Here is a 26,565-nt window from a genome sequence, read left to right as displayed (position 1 = left end):
TTCTTTTGCCCTTGAATATAGTTCAGTTGTTTTAAAGTTACATTTTTATTTCCTGAATTTGAAATGTTTGTATTATGTGAGTTGACTTATAATTAGTAAATATGTGCAACTATAACCCTTCATAAACATTTTTTTATTGGGTATTGGTTTGTTAGCATAGTTCAGGTCAAGAGCTGAGTTCAGTGAGACACAGGTAAAAGTTTAGTTTCAATTACTTTTTTTCTGGCTCTGTTTGTCATTTGCTTGTTTGAAAATTCATGTAGATCATTTTTTTCCTTCATATTGATAGGTCACAAATATAATTTCACTGTAATTGCTTTGAACTCTAAAATGTCTGAATTTTATTTTCGGTTTAGAGATTTGCATTATTGGGCAAAACCCTGTGGATATAGTTTCTTAATAGAGGTATGGGGTTTTTTTTTTATAGTTCCTAGAAACTGTTTTTGAAAACTGCTGTTTTACTTTACAGTTTCATGGGATCCTTGAAAGTCCTATAGTGTTACCTGCAATGCTGACTCCTGTGCACAAGCAAGTAGTAATAATCTTATAATCCAAATTTTTTAAAAAAGTACAGAAATACTGTGCAAACCTGTATCAGATTCTTCCAGGTTTGTTTTGTTGGGTTGGTTTTTTTATTTATTTTTTCGTTACATTTTTTTTTTTAAAAAATCATATTGTACCAAAGGCAAGGAAAGGAGGAGACTTGTAATACAGAACACTGGTTGCCCTGTCTTTTGAAGGGAAGTACTTGTGAGAGTACCAAGATAAATTTCTGATAATCCACCAAGAAACTAAATATACACCACCTAGAGATTGGCAGAGTTTTAAATAATGGTTGACTATGTCTGCTAGTGATAAACCTTTTTTTTTTTTTCCTGTTCCGAGAGCTTTTGTTAAAGAGCTGCTTGAAACTTTTTTTTTTCAAACGAGAATAAGTATATAATCATATAGTTTAACACAGTATATGTAGTCCAAAATACAGAATAGATTCAGTTGAGCTAGCATGATTTGTTCTTTGTAACATTGTTTATGACATGAGTCCTTAGAAAGAATCGATAAACTCTGCTGTTGCTGTTAGAGGGACACTGGTAAAAGTAGACTTGAGACCTCATATAGACTGTTCTCTACCTTTTCTAACTTAACTACTTATCTGACTCATTTCAACATAACCCTGAGATGTGTTTAATTTTAAGCTTCCCCTTATTCTCATCAGATGATATTAATAGGATGATATCCTCAAATATTAACTGAACTAAAGGGAAATGTCGACAAGTTAAGAAATATCTTGGAAAAAATCCTGATAGTGAAGCTGTTTAAAGTTAAAAAAAAAAAAAAAAAAAGGCCCTCTGGTAATTTTATGTAGATTTAATTGAAGATGAAGTAGATGTGTAGGTAATGCAGTAAATAAAACATAATAGAAAAACTAGTGTTCTGATGACTATGCAGCGTGAAACATTCATTCATTCATAGATGATGTATCATACTGCCTAACAGGGAGAACCTATCTAGATAGTAGGGTTCCTAATTGTTAAGTATGAACTGTAGTTCTGTTACAGCTCAGTATAGTATGGTTTGTATCATCACCCAGAAGTTGAAAGCAGGCAGTACTTGCAAATTACTGAGAAACATTTTAACAGAACACAACTCATCTTGAAAACTTTTTTTTTTTTTGCAGTGAGCTAAATTTAAAAAGAAAAAAAGCTGATACCTTTCCCTTCAAAACTGTGAGAATTAAGGATATTTTATATGGACAGTCAATGAAAAATCAGTAACCTTTCAAGTTTGTTTTTACAAGTGTGACCTTCTGTAGCTTAGGAGCCTGGCTTTCCTTTGCGTAATTTTGGATGTTGTGGCAGCATAAGCTTCCCGCAGTTGACTAACGTTTAGATTAGAAGCTTGGAACTGAATTTAAAACTTATTGATCTCTGACTAATGATTAGTGTTTAGTCAGTATATGTTTGTCTTTGTGTGCATGCCCATGGTTTACAGGAAGGATGTAAAGGGAGGTCTGACAGGGTTGGGGTAAGAACGAAGTCTGGATCTGAATCAGTGGTAAGTACAAGCACACAGGGATTTAACAGTCTAGTTTACCTGCAGTAACAGCACCTATGCATTATTTAGCATGAGTGTGCAAAGGTGAGTGCTTCCTAAGGAAGAGTGTGGGTAAATGTAGAGGAAGGAAGGGAGACTTACTAGCAAGGAAATTAAAGGAGGAGTAAATATAGCCCTAAATGAATGTTGTGTATCTGCTTTTACTTCTACAATACTCAGTCCAACTCAGTCTTCTCCTGTGATACGTCTGTACCAGTTGCATAACTTGGATCTCCTTAAGACTTGTGTGAGAGATGTAATTGCACTACCTGTAGGCATACCTGAGCTGGCTTTCATCTAGCTTGCTTGGGCTATCTGCCTAAGTAAATAAACACAAGGTGGGCTTGCCTGTGCTGGTACAACATTAGTGCTGCCATTACTTTACTAACTAGACTGAAGGTAATTCAGGCTTTACACATGTGCTGCAACTGCACCTCAGTGGCAGTGTAGACGTACTCCAACCCACGTAAGGAATGTCAAGAAAAGAACCCCTGTTCGTAATGTTCTAGTTCAGAGACAGTCCTCATCCTGATTTTTTGGAGCTTGATCTTCCAGTAGTTTTCCCCCATGGTGAAACATCTAAAGCATCCAGCTTCATCTGCACCAGTGTTGGATACCATGCACACAATCACTGAGGTAGTACCTCCTCTTTCTTGGGTTCAGTGAGACCAATTAAGGTGCTATGCCTAAGACCAGCTAACGGATTTCTTTTATATCTAACTTAAGAAGTAAATAGCAATTAGTTTGAACTTTGTTAACTAAGAAACAACAGGGGCAGCATTAATTTTTAATAGCTTCATTTTGAAGCCCATGCTGTAAAATTTCCATTCCCTGGCCATCCAGTGTTTTTCAGTTACATTTTTGATTTCTGACCTTTAAACCAGGGACTTTTATTTCTTGCTTCTTTTATATAATCCTTGGATGTATGTGAGGCTTGGAAGGGCACAGCGAATCCTGTTTTCAGTCTTATTTCCAAAGAGGTAATGGCCCTATGTATAGACTACTCAGAGTTTGTTCAGAAAGCTGCAGTACTGCTGCAGGTGGATAACCTCCTTCTAGCACTGTCAAGGCATTTCTGATGACTGAAATATTTCAGCAATGCTGAAAAATGTTAAAAATATCTAAGACAAAAGGTTTTGCAGATTCCTTCAGGTTCTCTGAATTCCTTTCTGCAGGTCATAATACAGACCAGATTTTGTTATAAAAACTTGCTGACTCAACACCTTGTTTCTTTTAAAAGGATTTTGCTTTCTTCAGTTTTCTTAATTTTGAACAGCAGTTCTAAAAAGCTGAATATAATCTTTGTGTTAATTTAGATCAGACAAGGAGTTGGTTGTAAAAGAACTTAAAGTTTAAAAGTAATTATTTAATGTGTATTAACTGCTCAGAATGAGCACCAAAAAAAAATCCCTGTATTTTTGCAATAGGAGATGTAACTTCAGTGTTAACCAATTCAATCATCACAAAGTAGTCTCTAGAAGTTAGTTATTCCAGGGCCAATTTCGTATGCAGGGATAGGGTAAATAATGAAGAAAGACCTAATGTAAACCATCACCAAGCTTATCAGTTTTGTAAGATCTCCAACTTAAAAGTTATCAGCCTAATCGCTGAATTTATAACTTGTACTCATTGAAATACTTTCATCTACTACACATGTTCTCCTTAAAGCACAAATTTTACAGGTGTCCTGCTGCTGCTTTTTTCCTGCAGTAATGCCAGATGGAGTAGAAATAGCCTTGGTATATGAACTATAGAAGCAAGAAAAATGCATTTGGTCATACTTGCGTGGACTTTCAGTCAGTTTGTGTATGAGATGAAGCTCAGCTTGCAGTGTTCTAGAGCACTCTGCATAGTCGCATTGCTGAGCAATTTTATTGTTTTGAATGACATTATCAGAATTTCTCTAATCTTGAAGTGGTATCACTATTTGTTTGTGGACATGTATAGAATGGGCCTTTCTGTAAACCAGCGGAACAACATACACTCTTGTTTCCTGTATCAGCAGGTTTAGCTGATGCATGTTTAATGCTGAGCATCCTTTTGAGATTGAAAGTGGATAGAAATAGTCAGCACTGAATAATTGGCCTGATGTTCGGTAATGTAGAAAACCTCCATCCCCATTTCAGTTCAGACGATGATGAGCAGCTTTAAAAATCTGGTTACTTGCAGAAATACCTCATTTGTCATTTTCACGACTATTAGCTATTCAAATTTCAAAGTCATGGTTGTACTTTACAGTAGACCTTGATAGCTTCCAAGTCCCATGAAGATAGTATCTGTAAGTTTCTAAGTTGCTGAAGGACAAGAAACAAAGACAAATTTCTAGGTTGATAGCTGACATGAATGCTAGCTTCTTTAGGTTAGTAAGTAAATGTTGAATTATTGCTTGCTTTGCAGACAGCTTGCTGTGTCTTGTGGTAATGTGTAAATGTCTTTGCAAATCATATGTCATACCATGAGCTTAACCATGCTAACATCGCTTGTTAATTGTTCATTTCCAAGCTTGGGCATAAATGCTGTTTGATTAGTGCTTGATTTTGCACTGTGATTGTACATAAAGATAATACTGTCATATAGCATTGCTTTCATTAAAGATTAATTTATATGCTGTGATTTGTTTTTTCTTTTTTCTGCACAGATCATCGTGTGGTTGGAGAAAATGCTAGATAAAATAATCAGCATTTTCATAATATTTTTGCTAGTGATAGGAACCCTTCTGCTAGCCCTCCTCCTTACTGCAAAGGTACAGTGCGCTAAAGAATGTAATCATAGAGCTCATTTTAAATGTGGAAAGTTACAGATGTTTATGCAGAATTATGTAGCTTAAAGAATTTTTTGAAAAATTTAGCAACTAAATGCTCTGTAGTTGAACTTGTTACCATTCCAAGACATGTATAAAAAATCTCTATTTGTGTTTCTGTGTTTATTTACATATATGACAAAACTAATACAGAGACATTTAGAAATAAGAAATTTATTCCAGTAAAAGAATTATTAGCTTATATATTACAGTAACAGGATTTGTTTTGCATCTGGTTACACTTTTCTTGTGAAGAGCAGAGCCACTTAAAATCTTTTTGCTTTAATTTATATTGCATCAGAAACATAGTTGCAAAATGCTTAAGGTGTATTTGTCAATTTGTATAATTGCCTCTAATAACCTCATGGTATCCTGTTCTGAGTTTAAATGTGCTAATATTCATGATCAGATGGTCTCTGAAATTAATTTTTGGTTATTGGGGTTTTTTTTGTCACCAGAAGAGGTCACTCATGTACTTTTTTCTTTTTTTTTTTTAATGGAGCTATGTTCACACTTAGGCAATGGAGATTTAATGTTTGACTTGAATACAGTGACAGTACAAAAATCAATGCGTTCTGATCTTTTTCCAAAATGTAGAATTAGATAATGTCGAGTACTTAAAATTAAAAGCTTTAAAAGTTGTGCAAGCATTCCCGCCTAAAGCTTCCTTATATTCATTAAAAGAACATTAAGATATTTATAAAAGGTGTCTTTTATCATTCTTAATAAATAATTAATTTGGTGAGGCACTTTATAGCATGGCTAGTTATGTTAGAGCTGAACAGTCATTAATTTTTACACTACTTTGATCCATGGCTTATATCTGAAACTGTGCTTTGTATTTTAGTACATTCCTTGACAGCACTGCTGTATTGTTATTTTTTTTTCCACTGATGTGATAAGGTTTAAATTTCCATTTACTATTACTAGTCACACAGTGTGTGACCAAAATTGTCAGAAGAGACTGATGTTTATTGTATTGACTGCTTTTTTTGGTTAATAGCACTTAATTCTTCATAATTGGTTGTCTGTGTTGGAAGAATTACTATATAAGTGTACAAAGTGGTCACTACTCCCACCCCCTACCTACCCCCTTCCCAAAAAAAAGAGAAAGAATGAAAGAATGTAGGAAGATTTCTGGTATGTATTACATAACATTTCTCCTCTTTATATTTAATGTAGGTACATCAAGAGAGTGTTCACATGATTCAAGTCACAAGCAGCTTGATCAATGAGACAGTAGCCAGTCACCCAGAATGGGCAAAGTAAGAATGATGAAGTTAAGCAAATAGTATAGGGTGGATGAACAAGCTTCCGGGTGCTCTTAAGCATAGTTTTTAATTAAAAAAATCCCCTAGGTGAATAGAAATGGAAGTGACTGTTGCACGCAGGTGTAAAAGCTAAACTCTCAGGCAGCAGTAGTGTTTATGCATTACTCTGGAGGATTGTCAGTGTGGTACCTCATTGAGGACTGGTTGGACTTCGGTGGAGCAGGGCACTGCATAAACTTCTCTAGTTACAGTTTTGGAGGAAAAACTTAGATAGTGCAGAGAATGAAGAGGTCAATATTCTTTTCCCTTTTACCTGCAAAAGAAAAGTAATGGTAAAGAATGCTTTCTGTAGAAGGTTGTGAGATAAGAGCTGAATTATTTTTTTCAATTGGAAAGCTGGCTGCAGAATGCCTTCGAGGGAATAGAAGTTGAAGAAAATGTTTTTGGAGTGAACTGAAGAAGAGTTCAAGGGTGGAAAAAATGGTGGATGTGGGAGAGTTTGGTATGGGTCAGTTTGGAAGGGTTGTTCCTGTTAAGAGTAGACACGTATAGTGTATGCAGTAGGAAGTCCATAAGATATGGTCTATGTAATGATTAAAGCAAACACCAAGGCAAGTAAGGGAGAGAAGATGTTGAGAGAAATGCATATAGAGAACAAGGGCACACTGATGAGCAGAGAAGTGATTGCATGAACAGCAGACGAACCGTAGGTGAGACTGAAGAGTGTGATTTTGAGGGGAGGATGTTCCAGTTTGCTTTCATTCTGCTTCAGCTAAACAGACATAGAGTAAAGGTGAGTCCAGGCTTTAACAGGAAAATGAACTGTCTCCTGGACAAGAATCGTTGACTTTTCAAGGGCAGTTTCTAAACAGAAGTGATGATGGTTTGACATGATTGAAGGAAAGTGCATGCTGTGTTATAAGAGCAAGAGAGACTTTCAAAAACAGAACTAAAATGATACAGTTAATAAATATTACAGTAATATGTGCTTTAGCAATACTTAATATGCAATCAAGAGAACAGAAAGCACTTAAAGTATGTTTGTTCCTTCATGACATCTCTTCTGCTGTTTGGCCTTTCAATTTTGTCATAAGATGGAAATAAGTACGACTAATGAAAATGAAAATTTGGCTGTCGGAAGCTTATTCACATAATGAAAATACTGGAGTACTGGTTGAGCAATTATCAGAATTCTAGCTAAAATTTTTACTTCCAGTGTTTGCATCCAGATTTGAAGCATCCAAGCCACTATCTTTTAATTCATTAGGAGTGAGTATAGGTCTTGCCAAATCCATCAAGCTTTGCCAGCTTTCAGAGCTTGATGCTTACATTACATTTAGAGGTGACTGACTGAAATGTCTTGGAATTCCAATGCAGAACATTTCTGAAGGGTTGTACAGACAGAAAAGCTTCCATATTGATCTTCAGTCAGGTGAACAAATGCAGCAGTTTTATTTCCCGAATGTTTGTTTATTTCTTGTTTTGGAAGGGCTCCAATATGTACCATTGAATCAAGATGTAGAAAGAAAGTTAAAGCAGAGAATGTATGCCCTGTATTCACAAGTATTGAAATGCTGGAAACTCAGTAGGTCTGTTGCTTGAAAGTGATGTGAATTCCTGAAGAAATTAATGAGCAGATTGTTTGTTGAGGGCTTAAAAATAACTGCTGCCCAAACCTGTTGCTTCATCTGGTCGCTTGTTCAGGGAAACTACATTAACAATTTAGATTCAGCTCAATTCAGAAGGTTGTCTTTGCAGCTTGACGAGACTGCTTCATGTAGTGTTTTCAGAAGACTAGAACACTAGGAAAATTTCTAAGAATGTAGTGTAAATAGCACACATACAGATGGAAGAGCAGATCTCTTGAAAAAGTTGAGATACCAATTTAACTAATGTTTCGGGAACTTGGAGAATTCCAAATGCAATGATGTGCCCAAGATTAGTTGTGCTTTGCTTATGAGAAAGTCTGTTCCTTGATATGTAGACAGAAATATTCTAGTAGTATTAAGTTTATATGTATTTAACCTGAACTGTTTCTTGTTGTTTCAAAATGTTAATTTGTGGTGTGTTTTGGGTGTAATGAAATGGGTAGAATACATAGCAGTTAACTTGGTTTTCCTTCTTTAAAACAACCTAGCTGGCTCCCAGAAGCCCAGGTTATTCAGAAGGCGCTCAATTCGGCAGCTAATAATGTATACCAATATGGCCGAGAATGGATTACACATAAGGTAAGAGTGAGCTTCCCCACCTTTTTGAATATTATAATTTCTTGTATTTCATAAAAGTAAAAAAAATAACAAGATTTTTGTTAATGATGTTTTTCTATGTTGTTAACTGTTTTATTGACCCACTCTGGTTTGTGAGTTGAAGGAATGTGGGAGTGTTTTCAGTAGTCTTTTCTGCTCAGAGGAGTATTTATTTTTAAGAGCTGAAAAATATGTCATCATTTTAACAAGATTGCCAGTGAAAATGCATCAAATAATGATGAGTAATTTTTTTCATCTGGCTTTAGCTGCTCAATTGTAAATTTGTAGATGGTGTAGACTTCCTCCCCCCCCTGCCCCGTATTGTAATTTCTGTGTGGGCTGTGTGTGGTAGATTGGATTTTTTTTTTTTTTTTTAATTTAAGTTAACTTTCTTCAGGAGAATTTGCCAGAATTCTTGTTTATACATTTTGATATCTAGCACACATCTCAAATTATTTGAAATATTTACTCTAAAGATGATCAAAGATTTTTCAATTAAGCATTTCTGAGACGGCATTGTTTTTTTGGTGCAGAAAGAAGTCTTCAGCTTAGTGCAGTAGAATTTTTTTTTTTATAGACAAAATCTTCACATTGTGAACCATGTTGTTTGAAGTTCATATTCAATACTGATATGCAGCTTTTCCTAATCATTTGGATTTGGGCCATGCCTTTACTGCTAATGTCATGTGAATCATCTAGCTTGGACTTCATCAGCACATGCCACTTCATTCTATCTTGTATAATAAAAGGTTTTTATATGTTTTAGCTCCATAAGATTTTAGGAGAAAAAGTGAATAACACAGCTGTGATTGAAAAACAAGTGCTAGAGCTCTGGGACAGGCTTTATCACTCCTGGTTTGTGAAGGTGGGTAACTTATTTAAATAGTATTTGTATAAGCTATTACTTAGTGCTTAGAGATAATTATGCTAAGTATGCATTTTTGAGGAAATGACTAGCAAAAGTTGAAATGCTGAGTAAAAATGATAGTAAAAAGTAGATAAAAATGTTGAGTGTATAAGATATGTCATTCTACAGTCAATGTTTGAGTACAGCCAGAGCTGTGTCCTTCATTTAAATAGTTATTTCATGTTTTAGGTATGCAATTTAATTTATGCTTTGCTCACTTTTTATATTTAGTATTTCATAATTTGGAGCTTTCTGTTGAATTTTCGTGATCTTGAGGGGTTAGGAGAAGGAAACTGATATTCTACATGATTTGTGTAACTTATTAATTTGAAATTTTGTGAAAGAAATTGTCTTTTCACTAAGTTTCTTAAAATACATCTTTGCCAACTGTACTAGGCTTCTTATAGTGGGTTCTGCACACTGAATATTGAAAAGTTCATAAGAATTAAATCATTTTCATGCTGCCAGTGCTGTTTGCCTTTTAAAGGGAAAGCAATTCATTAGCCATGGTGCAGTGGAAATACGAAAATCCAGAAGTCATACCCCTGAAATACGTATATTTAAATAATTGCAATTATAGTATATTAATGCTTTTCTTTATGCATTTGTTTTTAAAGTGCCTCTAAAGTTCCAGGAAGATCTTTATATTAATAGAGTTTCAGTATAGTAGTCAAATATAAGGGAAAATAATCACTTTCTTTTTCTGATAAGGTAATGCTGTAGAAGAGCATGTGGAGAGATAATATGATGCTATTGAGGAATATGGGAGCACTGAGGAGAAATTAGAGCTGTATCTTCAATAGATTTTGCTGGCTTTCAGCACCTGGGAGTATTCAGTGTTAAATGTTTGACCAAGATATATGCCTACTTTTGATGCAGTTATACTGATCAACCTGTTGCTTTTACTAGTATAACTTTTGTGTTGCATGGTTCGTAGCACTGTATCGTTCAGTAGGGTTCTGTGTCATTGCATGTGCTGTAGGAGTACTTTTGTTGCTGCATACTGGGTGGTATATGTGTTCATTGTGTTGAGTGATTTCTTCCCTGCAGCAGTTATTTGAGGGAATACTATGAGGCTTCTTTCTTGTAGATGCTCTTCTGGTAGGGTAAGAAACAGCTTTCCTAGCAATCAAAATGGCAGAAGGAGTTTCAGCAGTGCACTGATGCTCACTGCCTACAGTCTTGAAGCCTGTTCCACTGGCTTCTGTTTGCATACTAGACATCATGTGTTACCACTGGCATGCTGGGCTGCACCTGAGTATCTGCGGGCTGCAGGTAACTCCTTCACATATTTTTAATCTTGCCCCTTCTGTCACAGTCCATATCCACGTAGATGTCTTTCCACCTGGCTATTTCCTTTCACAATATTGCAGTAGCCTTGTGTGGTCCTTCAGTGTATCTAAAAACTGGTAAACTAGGGGATAGTGCAGGAGGACACCTAGCTCTCAGTATAGCTCTCAAGCTCCCCACTATTTCGGCTGTAATTAGACTTCATTTTGAGGCCTGCATAGTATTGCTGTAGTCTGGAGGTGACTGAAGAACCCAGACTCATGTGATACTCTTCCATGAAAGCTGTAGAATTGAGGAAAAGTTACTGACAAAATGTGGATTCAAGAATTAACTGCTACTTTTTGAGAAGATCAGTAGGTAGCAAGTGGTGTCTATTTTAAATGGTTCTAGAGATGTTGTGATAGATCAGTTACCATTGTGTCTATGTACCCAAATGAAGTAAAATAGTAACAGAATAACAACCCACTTGGAAAGTGATAGCGTATGCAATTAAGGTGTCTTTCTCAAAGACAAGACTCTCTTCTTCCTGGTCTATTCCAGGTGTGAGGTTTAGTTTTGTTTTTAAGATCTAGTGAATTTGTTGAAGAGGAACCAGTTGACAATTTCTTTGAATCCCTTATTTATCAGCACTTAAGACCTTAGGTGCTACAACAGTGTAGTTGCTGAATAACAATGAACTTGAAATATGTATGAATAACAATGTTACAAAATTTGCAAATGATACCTAGTTCTGCTAGCTGATGGCAAGAGCTGGCTTTGAAAGTAGAACTAGATGAACAAAAAATAGGTTCTTGATACAATTTACAAATACAGAAGACCTATTGGAGGGAGATTTTTGACTGCTCATATGTTCCTGCTCTAAATAAACTCCTAGCTCAGAATAAAGATCTCTGTCACTGTGGATTGTTAAAGAACATTGCTAATTGTGCATCATAAATGTAACAATATATCTATGGAGATTTGGTAAATAAGCAGAAAATGTAATGCTCTTAAATAAATCTGTGCAGGGACTTCACTTGGAACACTACTTGCCATGTGTGCCAAAAAAAGATACTGTAATTTTGAATGCAGGCTGGTAAAAAGGGTTTTTTAAAAAAAATTCTAACAAGAGTAGTGGGATGCTTATAGAAACATCAGAGTTGAGAACTTGAAAAGCCTCTTGCTATTAAAGATTCCAATGAGATCTGTTGTAATCAGAGGGTTTGCTTAGACTTGCTTACAGTAGAATTTTGTCATCTTTCTCTGAAACACAGTCCCAGACTGAGTCAAACAGTCTTATGCTAGACAGTAATCAGGTGTGATTCATTTGGACAATAGGCAACTTTATGATTGGGGTGAAGCCACTTAACGGCGTTAGCTGTTGGGGTTATGGCCATTTTTTGTTGTCTTGCTGCATTTGTTGCATTTACAAGGGTGTATAGTCAGAAGAAATCTTCTATGCTTGTTCCAGATTAGCTTTTGGCTTTTGCATGACTGAACATTGCCAGTGGAGTAGACGACACTAATTGTGAGAAAACTACTTGGTTTGGCTTGTGCTTGTATTTTACTTTGTGGGTTGTACTGGGAAGAGTTGTATGTTGCAAACGGTAAATTATGTAGTTAGTAACTGAAGTGATTATCTGTTTCTTGTGTGATTTCATAAAGAGCAAGAAAGATACTACTGTATCAGTCAAGCAGAAAAGCTAATGTTTAACTGAGGTGAATATACAGTATGCAGAACTATAATTATATGGGATAATTAACTATGCTTTTCTGTCAGTTTTTAATTTTTCCAGTGTACTTCCAGGTATTTTTGAGGACACAAATTAAAGAAGCTCTAAGTACTTAGGTGCATGTTGGATCTGTTCCTCATTGACAAAACATTAGTCTTTGGCTTTCTCACGTCTAAGTTATCTAGATGTCTGTTTTCTTTACGTTTTTGTCTCTCTTTTTAAGAATGTAACGCATTCTGGAAGACACAAAGGACACAAATGGCACATAAACCGTCAAAACAGCTGGCTTGGTGATATTCTGGACTGGCAAGATGTTGCATCATTTGTTCATGATAACATTGAAACATTTCTTTCGGTATGTATCTTTTTCCCTTATCACCAAATTGGTCTCATTTTTAACAGGTAACAGTAAGGTTATGGGTTCAAGTACATGGAAAATGATGGAAACACTGTCAAGTGTTACTTAGAGTTATGTTAGCAATTATTCTAAGCCTACTTAGGATATAACCATTCTACAGACAGAACTGGTTATGATGAAGAAGCCTTCCTGATTTCAGCGTCTTCATTAATACTAACTTCCCAGACTTCTTTCTGAGAGAGATTGTTACTGTAGGATTGCCTGTGTTGCCTGAAAGCTGTTTTTAAATGCTTTATGTTATGTAGTCTTTTCTTTTTAAAACATAGACCAATTTATCTAGGTTGTAATTGAAGAAACATTGACCAAGAGGTTGTGAAAACAAAATATTTTTTGTTAGGTTTTTTTTTTCCCCTCAAGTTGTTATTCATTGGGTTGAAAGCAGCTTATTTCTCTCTTCTATGAAAGTGCTTCGGAGAATGAAATTAATATTTTACACTGTGTGATTTCCTGAATTAATGCAGTGGACCTCTCACCTCATGAGGAGAAAAGGAAAAAGCATTGAAAGTAATCCAAACTGAAGTAACTATGTTCCTCTAAAAAATTGATGTTAAATCTGAAATGCTTAATATACAGAGTCAATTCCTGACATAGTTCATCTTTGACTTGAGCTGTTGTCTTAAACTAAAAGTATCTTCAGGTTACTATTTATCTATTTTGGAAGAGTATTTTTTTATACCTAACTCACAACATAACCTTTCTGTGGATGCAATTAAAGCTAGCCTCAAGGCAATTCTTGGTTTAGACTGATGGATATGTGTGCTTTTTCTGTCCCCCCTCAACTGCTGCTTAAATAGTTACAGTTTCTGCCATAAAAGATGTGAGTCGAGAAAAAAGTTGAGAGAAACTTTTTATTGCAGTGAACCTTTTTTTAGTTAATAGTGTAATTTGCTTAGTACTTTCTCAAAGTTGACCTTGCATGCTTAAGAGAGTTATAAAAATGCACAACACATCATCATTTAAAATCAATATGGAGTTTCCTTCTAGGCGAGAGAGAGAGAAGGAGGAGAAACTATACAATAGGTGCTAGCCTTGTCATTTACAGCATTGCTTCACAGCGCTCAGAAACCATGATAAGTGTGCTTCAGTAATCTAAATAAACTAGAATAATGCAGGAAATAGTGTAAAGAGAATAAATATTTAAGACTGAAATACATTAATACTAAAATTTCATCTAGTTGGCATGCTTTGCCTTAGTTCTGATCTAGAAATTGAGAAAAAAAAATGTGCCAGTAGTTGATTTACCTTCCTGTTTATTTCTGTAAACTCATTGTTCATCAGCCGTGGGGAAACACCTGTCCTTTTCCTCCATACACTCATGTCCTTAATGACAGACTGTAAACCAGTCAGCATGGTATATAGCTCTAAATCCTGATTTCACATCCTTACTGGGCAGCATTTTCTTTGTTGGCTTGCTCATCCACAATGAATTGCATAAATATTACACTGATAGTTCAAATTAAAATTGATGAAAAACTGGTTTCTGCACTTGTTTAGGTCATTAAAACTTAGTCAAAGCTATTCTTATTTCCATAATCTCTAAGTCTGGTGTTTCTAAGAAATTTGCTTACCTACCCTAGGATACAATGAAAGCTTACTGTATTCAGGGCTTGTGTTTTTGTCAGAGCATGAAAATCTATCTCTTGATATTTTGAAGAGGAACAATGAATTATTAGAATGGCATGCCAAATTGGGAAGGATTTTAAATTGTGTAGGTGTTTTTGAGGGGCGTAGTTCTTGGGAGTTTCTTTTCTTCTTTTGGGTGGATTTTGTTGTGTTTGGTTTGGGTTTTTTTGGCTTTTTTGTTTGTTTTTTTGTGTCTTGTGGATCTTTGGGTGGGTTGTTTTGTGGGTTTTTTGTTGTTGAGTGTTGTGTATGGTAAGGATTGTGGGAGAGGTGCTGGGGGGGGTGGTTAAATAGGTTAGCTGTAATTCAGGTTGTAGGATGTTTCTGCATTTGGACACTTGAAATCAATGCTAACCTGCAATTCTTAAGAATATAGCAAGACATGGTATGTTCCCAAAACTGCTTTGACATTTTTTTTTTACACACGGAGCATTTAAAGACAGGTAACTGCAAAGAAGTGTGTGTGGGTGTGCAGTTACAGTGAGATTTCTTCCACTTTTGGAAAAGAATAAAGTACGATCATACTACTTGCACATAATAAATACTTCTGCATAGATTAAGGCTAGAGTTCACCATAGAATAACTGTCTTGCTAGTCCCTTGGCTTTCTGAAATATTTTGGAATAGTGCAGATGACTATTCTCTGAAAATACAGCTGTTTGACAGTGTTGTATTGCAATCACAAGCAGATAAGCTCTTTTCCTTTGATGGAAATCATAGGAAGTGTTCACTGTCTTTAGTAAGAAAAGGAGCGTTTGCTGTAAGAAAAATGTTAAAAGGAGACAGATAAAACTGTTTCACTTTAGGCTTTTCTTTTAGTGGAAGAAACTCCCATATTAGAGTTGAAAGCATATAATTAAATCACTAGTATAGCTGTGCTGGGGAATTACTGGCATTCATTTAATTTGTAACAATATGCATCGATTCAGTACTTTGAGTATCAGATAAAAGCATAGAAGGCTTCTGTACCCCCTTCAAAATGTGCTGTTCATTATAGCAGTTAAGCTTAGCTCTAGTTTGATGTAGACAGGCCTTAATTATTTTGAAGTAACTCACTATATAAACATGTAAATTGCCTGAAGATTTAATGTGAAGATAAGCTTTTTCAGATCATGGGTTTGTTTGGTTTTTTTTTTCTAAAAGCTTCAGTGTTAGCAGCACTTCTGCCTTTCAGCTTCAGATTTTTCCAGTATTCTTTAGAAGCAGTAGTGTTATAAACCAGTTTATCAAGTCATGCATTTCTGAGGAGAGAACTAGAGTGGATCCTCACTTATGCCTCAAATTTTGTGCCCCATGCTCTATTCTAAGGTAGTTTGTCAGATGAATGAAATGTGCGGTACGTAGCTGGACTACTATGATTTAATTTCTGAAAAATAAAAAACCACTTATTTCTTCCCCACTCAGCTGCTTTTTCATGCATACCCTTTTTCTCCTTTTCTTGAAGGCTTGAAACCTTGAAACAGTAAATAGCTGCTGGCTAAATCTGTGGATGATCCCACAGAACTCCCTTGATGGTATATGAGATGTTGGTAATGTCTCCTTAAATGGATCTTTTTGCTTCCTGCACAAGAATATTCATCATTTCACCAACAACCAATATCTTATTCAAAGATTTCCCAGACATGAAGACAGAAGACCTTCCATTAAGACGTACACAGGGAGCTTCAGCTCAGTTAGGTTTCTTTATCCATGTATTTGGCATGACTGATCTGTGTGGTCCAAATCAAGTCAGTTTCTCAACTATTTCACTGAGTGACCACATACCCTATTGTCTTCTTTGGCCCTGAGTATTTCTTCAAGTAGCCTCCTAAGTTTATAGCTAATACAGTCCATTCTTTGGTAATACTCTAACTACCATGCTCTTTTTTTTTTTTTTTTTTTTTTTTCATAATGGGAATTGTTTTTTTCAGGCTAGGTGAAATTCAACTTGATGCATATTTTTAGAGAAAGAGTTGATTTCTTTACAATGAGAAAGTCAAAGATGTGATGCTGAAGGATAGTCCTTTTTCTGTTGCTGTTTTGTCTCCATTTCATGTAAAGGTCAAGCAAAGATGTTTTTTCAAAAAAGAGCTTTCGAGTCATTGAAGGGTTAGTCCAGAACTTTATGGGTAAACATTTATTTGGAAATCATCTTTTAACTGAAGCAAGAAGCCTTAGATCTTGCATAGTGTACTAGTATGTGTAGTATTCTTCACAAAGTCCATTGCTTGTTTTTTACCTTAAAGCTTTATTGACTTGTTCTGTTGTTGTAATTTGAGTTGTCAGGATGATCCATCTTTATGAACAGAAAAAAATACTAGAAGTATACAGAAGGGCAAGTTTTTTTTCTTAATACCTCATTGTGTTCAGTTTTATCCCTTTCATAAATCTGTTACTGATCTCTATAATAAAATCAGGTACATTAATTTACCTGGCCTCCAGCAGTTTGTTGACTTGAAGTTCTCAGCAATATACTTGTTTTGGTCAAGTGTCTTTTAAACCTTATGTGCAGGTGGCCAATAGGACAACTTAGATGGCTAAGAGCATTAATCACAATTTTGATTTCTTGCCTGTTACAGACTGGAAAGGGACAGCAACTGATGCTGATGGTGACACATCAGTGTGATGCATAAGGGAGCCTTGAATTCTGTACAGCTTAATAGCTCTTTTTTTAAAGACTAATCTCTTAAGGCTACTTACAAAGCAGTGTTTGGGGGAAAGAGGTATGGTTTTCAGTTATTTAATAACAGTAACATTAAAACTATTATTATTGCATAAATTTTCACAGTTGTGCTTTGGAGAACTGGTCTCCACTGGCAAGGTGTTAGAAATTGTTTATGCATAGTAAATGAGCTCATTAACTCAGCAGCAGTATGCTCTGAATCAAACAGCATTATGAATTCTTAGGTGCAGGTACATGTATTTTGATTTTGTGACTGTTAGTGAAGTATTTGAGCACTTTCTGATACTGTATTCAGTAATGATTAATGTCTGCTATATCTGTCTTCTCATCCTAGTGATGAGAAGCATGTGTCTTGAAATTTTAATGGTACATATGCATAAAGAGGAACTTGCTGGAGACAAGTCCTAAAAGATGCACTTGCTTTCATTAAGACATACTGAAGCTGAACGAAAGGCACTATCCATGCTTACTCTAAAGCAAATGCTTTCTATGACTCTGCCTAACAAGGATGTTCTTCTAGGAGAACCATTCCTGATATTGATTGAACCACCTGATAACTACTTTCAAACTAACTGCAGTTGTGTATTCCTGATTATCAGCTCCTTAGGCTAAAGCTTCTAGGGAAAGTGTTGAACAACTACAACCTATACTGGAAGAACATACTGTTTTGAAGGAAACTTTCTCAGCCCTCACCAGATGTACTCTCTCTAATAGTACATGGAACAAGCCCCTTTCCTTGTGAACTGCTCACCAATATCAGCTCAGCTGATGTGTTGCAAGGGATGGTGTACAAAGGAGGGAATTAATGATTGCTGTGTTTAGTATTTAGAAGACTGGTAAATGAGGCTAGTTTCAATCTTTAAAACTTTACTAGACCAGCTTTCATAAACAACACACTTCAAGCTAATGGTTTGTTTTACAATCTGCTAAATGTTACTGTTACTTATTTAAAGTGGCCAGTTCTTAACAGTCATATCTTACAATGAGCTGTAATGATAGAATACCACTGTGGTGATGCTATATAATTGGCATTAATAGCTGCTATCCTTGGTCTCAATCACAGAAGTCAAAGTGAGCAGGCTCAAGAGCTCTTAAATCTGAAAGGGTAGAACTGAAATGGACATCATCTTCCCTGAAATTAAGGAGCTTGTCCTTTTATAATGTGTTTTTGTTTCTGGACAACTCCCATTCCTTGACCTCCGCCCTGGACTATATGCCATGTGATACTTGGAGAGGCGTTACTTTTCCAGGTCATTGGAGGTGCCATAGGAGGTTTGACTTTCTTTTCCTTTCTTTAATTGCTATCACATTTTCTTAAAGCAAAAGAAGTGTTTTCCTAGCTCTTAAAATTGTGTGTCTTCAATGCCTTCTTCCTCAGTGAACTGCTTGTGTTTCAGGGGCCTTCGTTTTCAACCTGTGTCCCTATTTTCAAGGCCTTTGCTGCTGTTCTGTGATTAAACTCTACATCCTAACAGGCTACCTGTGGCATCAAGCTCCTGCTCACATGCCAAGTTCTATCAACAGGCTTAAACATCTAGGACTGGAGCCTTGCACAGTTAGCATACAGCTTACAGCCTGTTACTAGCAATGGCAGTACTATTTTTACTGAATACCAAATGAAAGGCCTCTGCTTTAGGTACAAACTGTTCCCTCAAAAATCACTGTTCTCTGTGTTTACCGTCATCATAGTATAATGTACGTTTAATAAAGTTACCTGGCAGCTGCAGGAACTTACAGCACTGCTGTGCCCCCAGAATGAATTCTTAATCCATAGAAGAAGGAAGGTACCAGTGGGAGAACATTTTTCATCAGAACGTCATCTTCGCTTCTAACCTCACTTGAGTTCTCAAGAGGGACTAATAAAATCTCTTCAAATGACGACCCTTAAAAGTCGTAATTCCCATTACATAGTAAGCAGCATGAACTAAGTAGATCTTTCTGCTTTTACTATGTTATAATTCCCTGTCACTTCTCCAGGCACATAGTCCCTTCCAAGTTTATGTTTAATAAATTATCTTCTATATGCTTCACTCAGTTCCAAAGGAGAGACAGTCACATGGCTCTCACTCTTTTGTCTGTTCTAGAAATGCCAGCTGCTGGATTGTTTTTTTTCCTTTTGGGTTTGGGTTTTTTTTTGTTTGTTTTAATTCAGTCTTAATTGATTAAGATACTCATTAAACCAAGAGTTTTGAAGTCTTCACTTACAGCTTTGAACCTGGAGAAGGGTTTTTGTGTCAGAGCTTTTACAGTTTTTTCAGTTATATTAGTTAGACTGAAAGAAGTTACGGCTTTTTGTTTGTAACCTTATTTCTTGTATATGTTTGAATCACCTTGGCTAATACATTCTTACTGCATTCCTTCTGAATTATTTATTGTGAAACTACTGTGCACTGCATTTAGGATGCCTCCCTGTGCCATGCCATGCCATGCCTTTATGTCCTTGATGTCTCGTGAAGTTGCTGCCCTACTCAGACTGATGTGTCTGCACGCATACATGAACTAATTTGGCTGTAGTGGGTATTCTGTGTTTAAAGGCATGTCTCAAAACTACTATCTGTAGCTAATAATTGATCGGTTCCCCAAACCTGTACAAAATCTAATAGATTGTCTAGCATTGTTTGATTTATTTGCCATAATTGCTTGACTAACTGATGCATCTCTGCTCAAAATCACAACTTGTGTAGTTATCTGCAGACATTATGAAAAATATGAATCTCATTACCATAAAACAAACTTATTAAAGTAGTAATTCTGTTATTTGATTTGAAGCTGTATTGATTTATTTCTATCTTGTGATGTTACTCCTTGTTCTTTGTGTTTTAGCATTTCTCATTTTGAAAAGATGAGTTTTCTCTGCCAAGACTATCTGCTTTCAGTTGGTGGTGACATTGATCTCAATAAACAAGTGTCACCACATATAAATTTTTTGCTATTTTTTGTAATGAAATAATTTTGAACCTTGGACAAAAGTTCTAAAACCTTATAGCCATCTACCTAGAAACTTGTCTTTGGTCAAGTAGACATTTTTGGGTTGATATTACCTGCTATAATTTAGGCGTGAAGGAAGATTATTCTTTTTTTAAGAAATGTCTTCTTTGTATGGCTCGATGGATGGAGATGAATCACTATGTAAACAGTTATCTATCCTAGTGAATATTTTGTCTTTGCTTCCCCTCTCCTTTTCCAGATCCTGGAGTCTCTGTGGATAGTGATGAGTCGCAATGTGAGTCTCTTGTTTACTACAGTTACAACATTAGTGACAATCCTCTTCCATAGCGGGACAGCTCTTCTCAATTTTGTGCTTTCAGTGGTAAGTAGTATGTATGTCATCAGTTTACATGGCCTCTTTTACTGAAGGAACATAATTGCACATGTAACAATGAAAAATCAAATGCAGAGCATTGAAGGTGTCTTCTAACCTTATCTAACACCAAAGTTCTTTAAGATTTTGCAACTTTCAAATCTGTTGTCTGGGGGCTCATTCTAGGCAGAGGACAAGATTTGTGTAGCTTCCACATGAAGGAGCTGGCAGTCTTCCTGTCATTCTGTTTATGGAAAACTCTTGTTTCTGGCCTTGAAGATACTGAGCTGTAACTTGTGATATCCTTCGTAACTACTGAGATTTTTATGGCATGTCCTCTTAAGCATATATTTAAACAAGCCAATGTTTTCAGAAGAAAGAAAAAATTGTTACAAGGAAATGTCAGCAAAAGTATTTATTTCACAAGGATTACCTTACATTCCCTTTTTTTAATGGTCTCCAGCAAATCTGTGTGAGGGGGTTGTTATGTTTTTATTTAACCTCTGTGAGCTCTTAATTGCAGAATGCTTCCTACACAGAGTTAATTCTTATTAATATTATTGTCCACACTGAGTAGTAGTCTGAAACCTTTTTATTAAAAGGTGTTTTCTTTAACCAATGTGTTACTGTTCAGTGAGCTAGATGTTTATAGTTTCTTTTGTTTCGAAATTCCACGGCTGTGTGCAGTAATTTGTAATGGTAGAGGTAACTTCTTTCTTCTAATTTGCTGTGACAGCTGTTACTTAAAATAAAAAACTCCTAAAGCGCAGGCCTGGGACTTTTTCCTGTTTTAACTAAACAAATACTGATTTTGGAAGCTTGACTGAAATTCATGTCTTTGTTTTTAGTTCAGGATTCAAAAACATTTGATAGAAAGAAAAGTACATTACTAATTTAACTTCATTGTATTTATTGATGCTAGCTCAGGAGGAGGTCTTTGTAGGCAAAGCTGCGAAATTGAAATAAGATTTAACAGCATTTCAAGGCAGCTGTGTGGGTTCTCCAGTATTTAAGAAAGAACCGATCACAGTAAGACTTAATGGAGTAGCTGTTTTGAAATGAAGAAAATCACGGCAGCTTGATTTTGTTGTTCTGTAGCTGTCTTTCAGTTAGTAAAGAAAAGATTGCATGGAAATAGTTAATTTCTTTTCTTACTTAGTCCACAACTTCACCCATAATGACACATTGAAAACAGTGTCTGAGGAGTTAGTATACTTAAAAATGACACATTTTTATAATAATTGCAGATTATTTCAGTGCACTCATTGCTCAGACACAGAATTTAGCTCTAGATGCCTAATGGCTTATACACAGTTCATCACATACTGTTGCTGTGATGCACAGTCCTGCCTTTTTTTCTGTCAGCAGAGTCCTGCCACTTGCTGGGGCACTGTGCAGTCAGTTGGTTTACCAGAGCTACGTCAGATATTGCTGCGTTAGAATTCTTTTAAGGATTAGATGACCTAAAGGCTACTCTGTTTCCTCCACTTCTGTTGTAGGTTGGATATGTTACTCAAAATGGTCATATAAATGTTACTTAAATGGTCATATAAAGCTTTCCCCACCAATGGGCAATGAGTGGATTGAGAGCAGCCCCTGTGGAGAAGGACTTGGTGTGGGGGGGTGGGTATTAATGGATGGAAAACTGACTGTGAGTCAGCAATGTGTGCTCCCAGCCCAGAAAACCAGCTGTACCAGGATCATCAAGAGAAGTGTGGCCAGCAGGTTGAAGGAAGTGATTCTCCCCTCTACCCCACTCTAGTGAGATCCCACCTGGAGTGCTGTGTCCAGCTCTGGGGCCCCCAACATAAGAAGGACATGTGGGTCTGGAGGAGGCAATGAAGATGGTCAGGGGACTGGATGATCTTTTAAGTTCCCTTCCAACACAAACCATTCTATGATTCTATGAAAACACATCAGTCCTACACTTTTGGTTTCTTGGATTTGGCTATGAGCTTCCATTTTGCACTCCTAGTGATCTTATAGGAAAGCTTTGTTTTAGTAGATGTGTAAGTTCTTTCTGTAGATTCTTGATAATGGTAGCCTTTGAAATGCAAACAGCAGAACTGATGAAATAGAAATATTTAACTTCTAAGAAATAAGGCAAAAAATCACTGAACAACTTTGTCCTGTTAACTGTACTTCATTACACCAGGGTAAAGGGATATGCTTATCTCCATTTCTATGCACAGAAAATATTGTGTTGGTGTTCTTGTAATTGTATAAACTACCTCTTTTGAAGGCACTTAAAATTTGCATGCGTACCTGAAGACTAGCTATTAATGTTGTTGAACGCTGTGGGAGAGTGCTATAACTTAGTCTTGTGCTGTACGTTTCATAGGCTGTTGTGTCTGTTTGGAGACATGGTTTCTCATATTTATGAAAGTCTTTCGCAAAGGTTCTTGCTCTAAAAACTAAACAGATTTCCTTAAAACACAAAAAGGTAAGTTAATAGACTTGTTTTAATAGAGTTTTGTGTGGGTTTGTTAACAGCTTATGACTGAAAGGACTTAAATTTAGGATATTCAGTAAATAGCCTGCACTAAATAAAGATTAATATAGTCCATTATTTGGGTCAGTAAGTAAATAGACATGCTAGTTGTGTGAGAACTTAGTTGAACCTTAAACTACTCTTTAGGATATCTTAACTGAACTGTCATGGACTCCATGTAGAAACAATATACCCGCTTCTTAATTTTTCCTTATGCTTTTTTTTTTTTTTTTTTTTTTCTTTGCCTGCTGCAACAGCTTAATGCAATAAGGAGATAAAATCCAAATGTGACCCTAGGATAAATCACTGCAGCTTTCTTAACTTTTGTGATGTGCATTTCTACTGAATCCCATTTGGTACTATGTCATTGTTAGATTTACCTGCTATTCACATTCATTCCTTCAGAGCTAAAGAAAAACACCATTTAAGTGAGGAGGAGACAACCAGAACTGACCTTAACAGTTCTTGTTCTTCTGGAGTCTTGAGGCATCCTTACATCTTTCTCTGTAGTAAGAATACTTTTCAGTAATTTGCTTTCTAAGCATGTGTACCTTTAACAACCCAAGCTGAGATTTCAGCATGAGGTCTTTTCTTCTCTCTTTTGTAAAGTCTTGAATTAAGAAGTTCACAGTTTCCTGGGAGAACTCTCACTATTTTCCAGTAAGGAGAAAGAGCTTTTGTATAGAGTTCATTTTGAATGTGAAAACAAATAGTTTCAGAGTTTTTTATTGTTCTGTTTTAGTTTTTGCATCTTTGAGTGCTATTTGACCCAATATCCTTTCCCCATCTTTTTTTTTTTTTTTTTTTTTTCCCTAAAGCTAGGTAGGCAGCATTTGAGCACATTTTGTGTGTTGCTGTGTTCCAGCCAGCGGTGTCAGCTTAAAAAGCTGACTCTCTTGAAAATGGCATGTCTCTGTTTTGACAAAAGATAGACCAAGGGAAGTTTTTTTTCCTAAGGGAATTCTTCTAAATTATGTCTATATAGAGCTGTGTTTAAAAGAAAGCACTACTCCAGCCTTAATTGTACTAGTTTTTTCATTTTGCAGGATTCTTAGTGGCTATAGAAGAGTTTTTACTAGTTCGAAGTGGCACAAACTAATTTAAATTTTCCAAGAAAACAGTTTCTGAAGTGGTTAGCTTTTCAACTGATTACATTTCAGTCCAGTTTTAGTCACTTTGAATAAAAATTAAAATAGTGAATTTTGGTTTGATAAATGGTGTAAAGAATTGTGCTTTAAAACATATAAATAATGGACACTTTGTTTAGAACTTCCATTTTGAAAAATACATCTTCCATCAAATATTCAGTGGGAAGAAATCCACGTAACGTCCATTCACGATCCAGTGAATTTGGATCTCTATTTGGATCCTCAACAGACATTTGAAAACTGATCATTAGTTACAAGAGTGCCACTTCTATTTCACTTCTGAATACAAGTTCCTATCTGCACACACATACACATGTCCTTTGTGTGTGTATATATATGCACACATATATGCTCACATATGCATGTGCACACATACACACGCTGCTCATAATCTCTTACAAAGACCAGAAGGGAAAAGCTCCATTTGTCTGATGGGCATCTACAGTCCTGCAGGGAATATGCAAAGTTTTGATGCTGTAAAAATTAAAAAAACAAGAACAAAGCTTTTGAGCAGAAAATTAAGTATGCAAGGCAGGTACAATTATTTCCCAAATCTGTGGACCTGATGCACAAGCAATTAAGTCATGTGTTTCTTGATATATGTGGAAATGCTGAACTACCATTTTAGCATAGAAAGTTTACCCATAGCTTTTTCCTTGAATTCAGTCTATCCCCCTTCAAACTAGAGTATTTTGGGGCTACAGAACAAATTCTACTGCAAGAAATAGTAATCCATCAATTGTTTAATAATGGAAACATCTTATTATTTTATCTTTGGTGAATCCTCCTCATAGTCCTCAACACGTTCTTGAACTGTTGCTTTGGGAACAATTTAGGTAATGTCTGAAATCTTGAATATCCTGTAAAAGAGACCTGAAAACTTTAAGACTTTAGTTGATACAGGGTAGGACATATCTTTTTTCTGCCAGATATACTATTGAGGCTATTCTACTTGTTTGAAGAGCCAACAAGCCACTTGATAATAAATTACTATGTTCTATGACTACTGCTTCTTTTTGCATTTCTGTACATATTGAGCTAAAGCAAATAGATTAATTGCCCAAAATGCAGACAGTTTAGAGTTCAACTGACTTTTTTATCGTGCTGTAGTTACATGCATCTTGCCTTAACAGAAACTGAGCTATGTCTTGTATCTCTTTTATCAGTTTAACACCATTTTATTTCATTGCTGTTCATCCACAGCTATGGCTTTTACAGTTCAGGTGGGTATGTGTATGTTAGTGTGGTGTTAATCCCTAAGAAATCAAGTTACTTCTGTAAACACTGGGGAAGAACAGCTTTTCCAGTCAGTACAGGTGCTGTGCATGTTGCCACTTGAAATAATTCCCAGCTCGTATTCATGACGTGCCTCAGGTCAGCCCTATATGTTTCTCATACACAGGGAATCAAGCTTTGCCTGTTGCTGCAGTTGTTTGTTCCCTGGCTGCTGTATTCTTTTCAGAAGGTAACATCTTCAGAAGTTAACTGAGGCTGTCCCAATAAAACAAGATCCAGTGGAGCTGTTTTTCATTTCGTTTTTTTGTGGCTGTCAGGATGAGTGGATACTGTACTAAGAGCAACAATGCTGCTTTTTGTGTTGAAAACCACACTGCAAGAAAGATGTGTAGCTGGATCCCAGTGGAAGGAGGACAAATGACCACCTGCATGCCTGCTTCAGTAGAGGGAGTTTTATAACTAAACGAGGAAATATTACAGTAGTTTATGAGGAATGGCAGGCCCAATCAAGGAAAAAATAATGATACTTGCAGCATTACAGAGGATGCTAAAATCTGATTCGAGTTTTAAGATTTGCTCATTTGAAATTCTTACAAAATGTAGCTGATATTGCTACTGGCACTGGATTATTTCCTGTTAAACTGAGGCCTAATTCAGTTGGTTTTGTTTTTTTTTAAATGATCTCAAAATGAATGTAACAGTATGGTGTTTTAGATGTGCTGAAGTAATGGCTTGTTTTAGTAGATAGATTGGTTATCACCCAAGGCGGAAGTTACACGCCTGGGAAGAGGGAATACAGCCTAAATATATATATATGACATTTTGGAAAAGGGGTCACAGTAGACGAACAGCTGAGTGTGACTTCCAAGATAAAGGCTGAGAGGGTGGGGGGAAGCAGTAGTAACATATCACTGAGTAGAAAGGAATTGGGAGCAGAGACAAACAGATGGTATTCTCAAGACTGGCAATGACATACTGCGTGCTGTGCTGTCTGCATATTTTTCTTCTGTGTTCAGAGAGAAGGTGGGAATAGGGCATGAAGTGTCCGAGACTGGATAAAATGCTTGAAAGTAATGAAAGTGAAAGTAATGCTTGAAAGAGGTCAGGCTGTTTGGCTTATCAAAAGATTAAGATGTGCTTTGTTCTAGCATATGAGTAGCTTAGAAATAAGGAGAGTGAAAGAATTCTTTTTAGTCTTGTGAAGAAAGAAAAAAAACCTGAGGCTTGCAGTTGAAGCAAATACAAGCCATAGTTTACCATTGGAGAATACAGAATGGATTTTCCTTGTCTGAGGTATTCTCTTTCAAGCTGGACACATTTATGTGATGTATGCTTAGCCCAAGAATTGTTGAGCTCCATAACAGGAAAAT

At 36.1% G+C, this 26,565-nt stretch overlaps 1 protein-coding gene across 1 annotated transcript in view; it reads left to right on the top strand.

The window, feature by feature from the left end:
- The window catches only part of TMEM245 (transmembrane protein 245), a 114,882-nt gene that overhangs the window by 40,563 nt on the left and 47,754 nt on the right, over positions 1–26,565 (top strand). The window contains exons 9-14 of the mRNA XM_026843085.1: positions 4,730–4,834; positions 6,074–6,156; positions 8,300–8,390; positions 9,175–9,273; positions 12,541–12,672; positions 20,207–20,329. Coding sequence (XP_026698886.1) covers positions 4,730–4,834; positions 6,074–6,156; positions 8,300–8,390; positions 9,175–9,273; positions 12,541–12,672; positions 20,207–20,329 — 633 coding nt within the window. The remainder of the gene's footprint in view (positions 1–4,729; positions 4,835–6,073; positions 6,157–8,299; positions 8,391–9,174; positions 9,274–12,540; positions 12,673–20,206; positions 20,330–26,565) is intronic.

This window comes from Athene cunicularia (assembly GCF_003259725.1).
Source record: "Athene cunicularia isolate RWA chromosome 2 unlocalized genomic scaffold, athCun1 chr2_part1, whole genome shotgun sequence".
Classification (NCBI taxonomy): Eukaryota; Metazoa; Chordata; class Aves; order Strigiformes; family Strigidae; genus Athene; species Athene cunicularia.
This window is presented reverse-complemented; position numbering and strand designations above follow the sequence as displayed.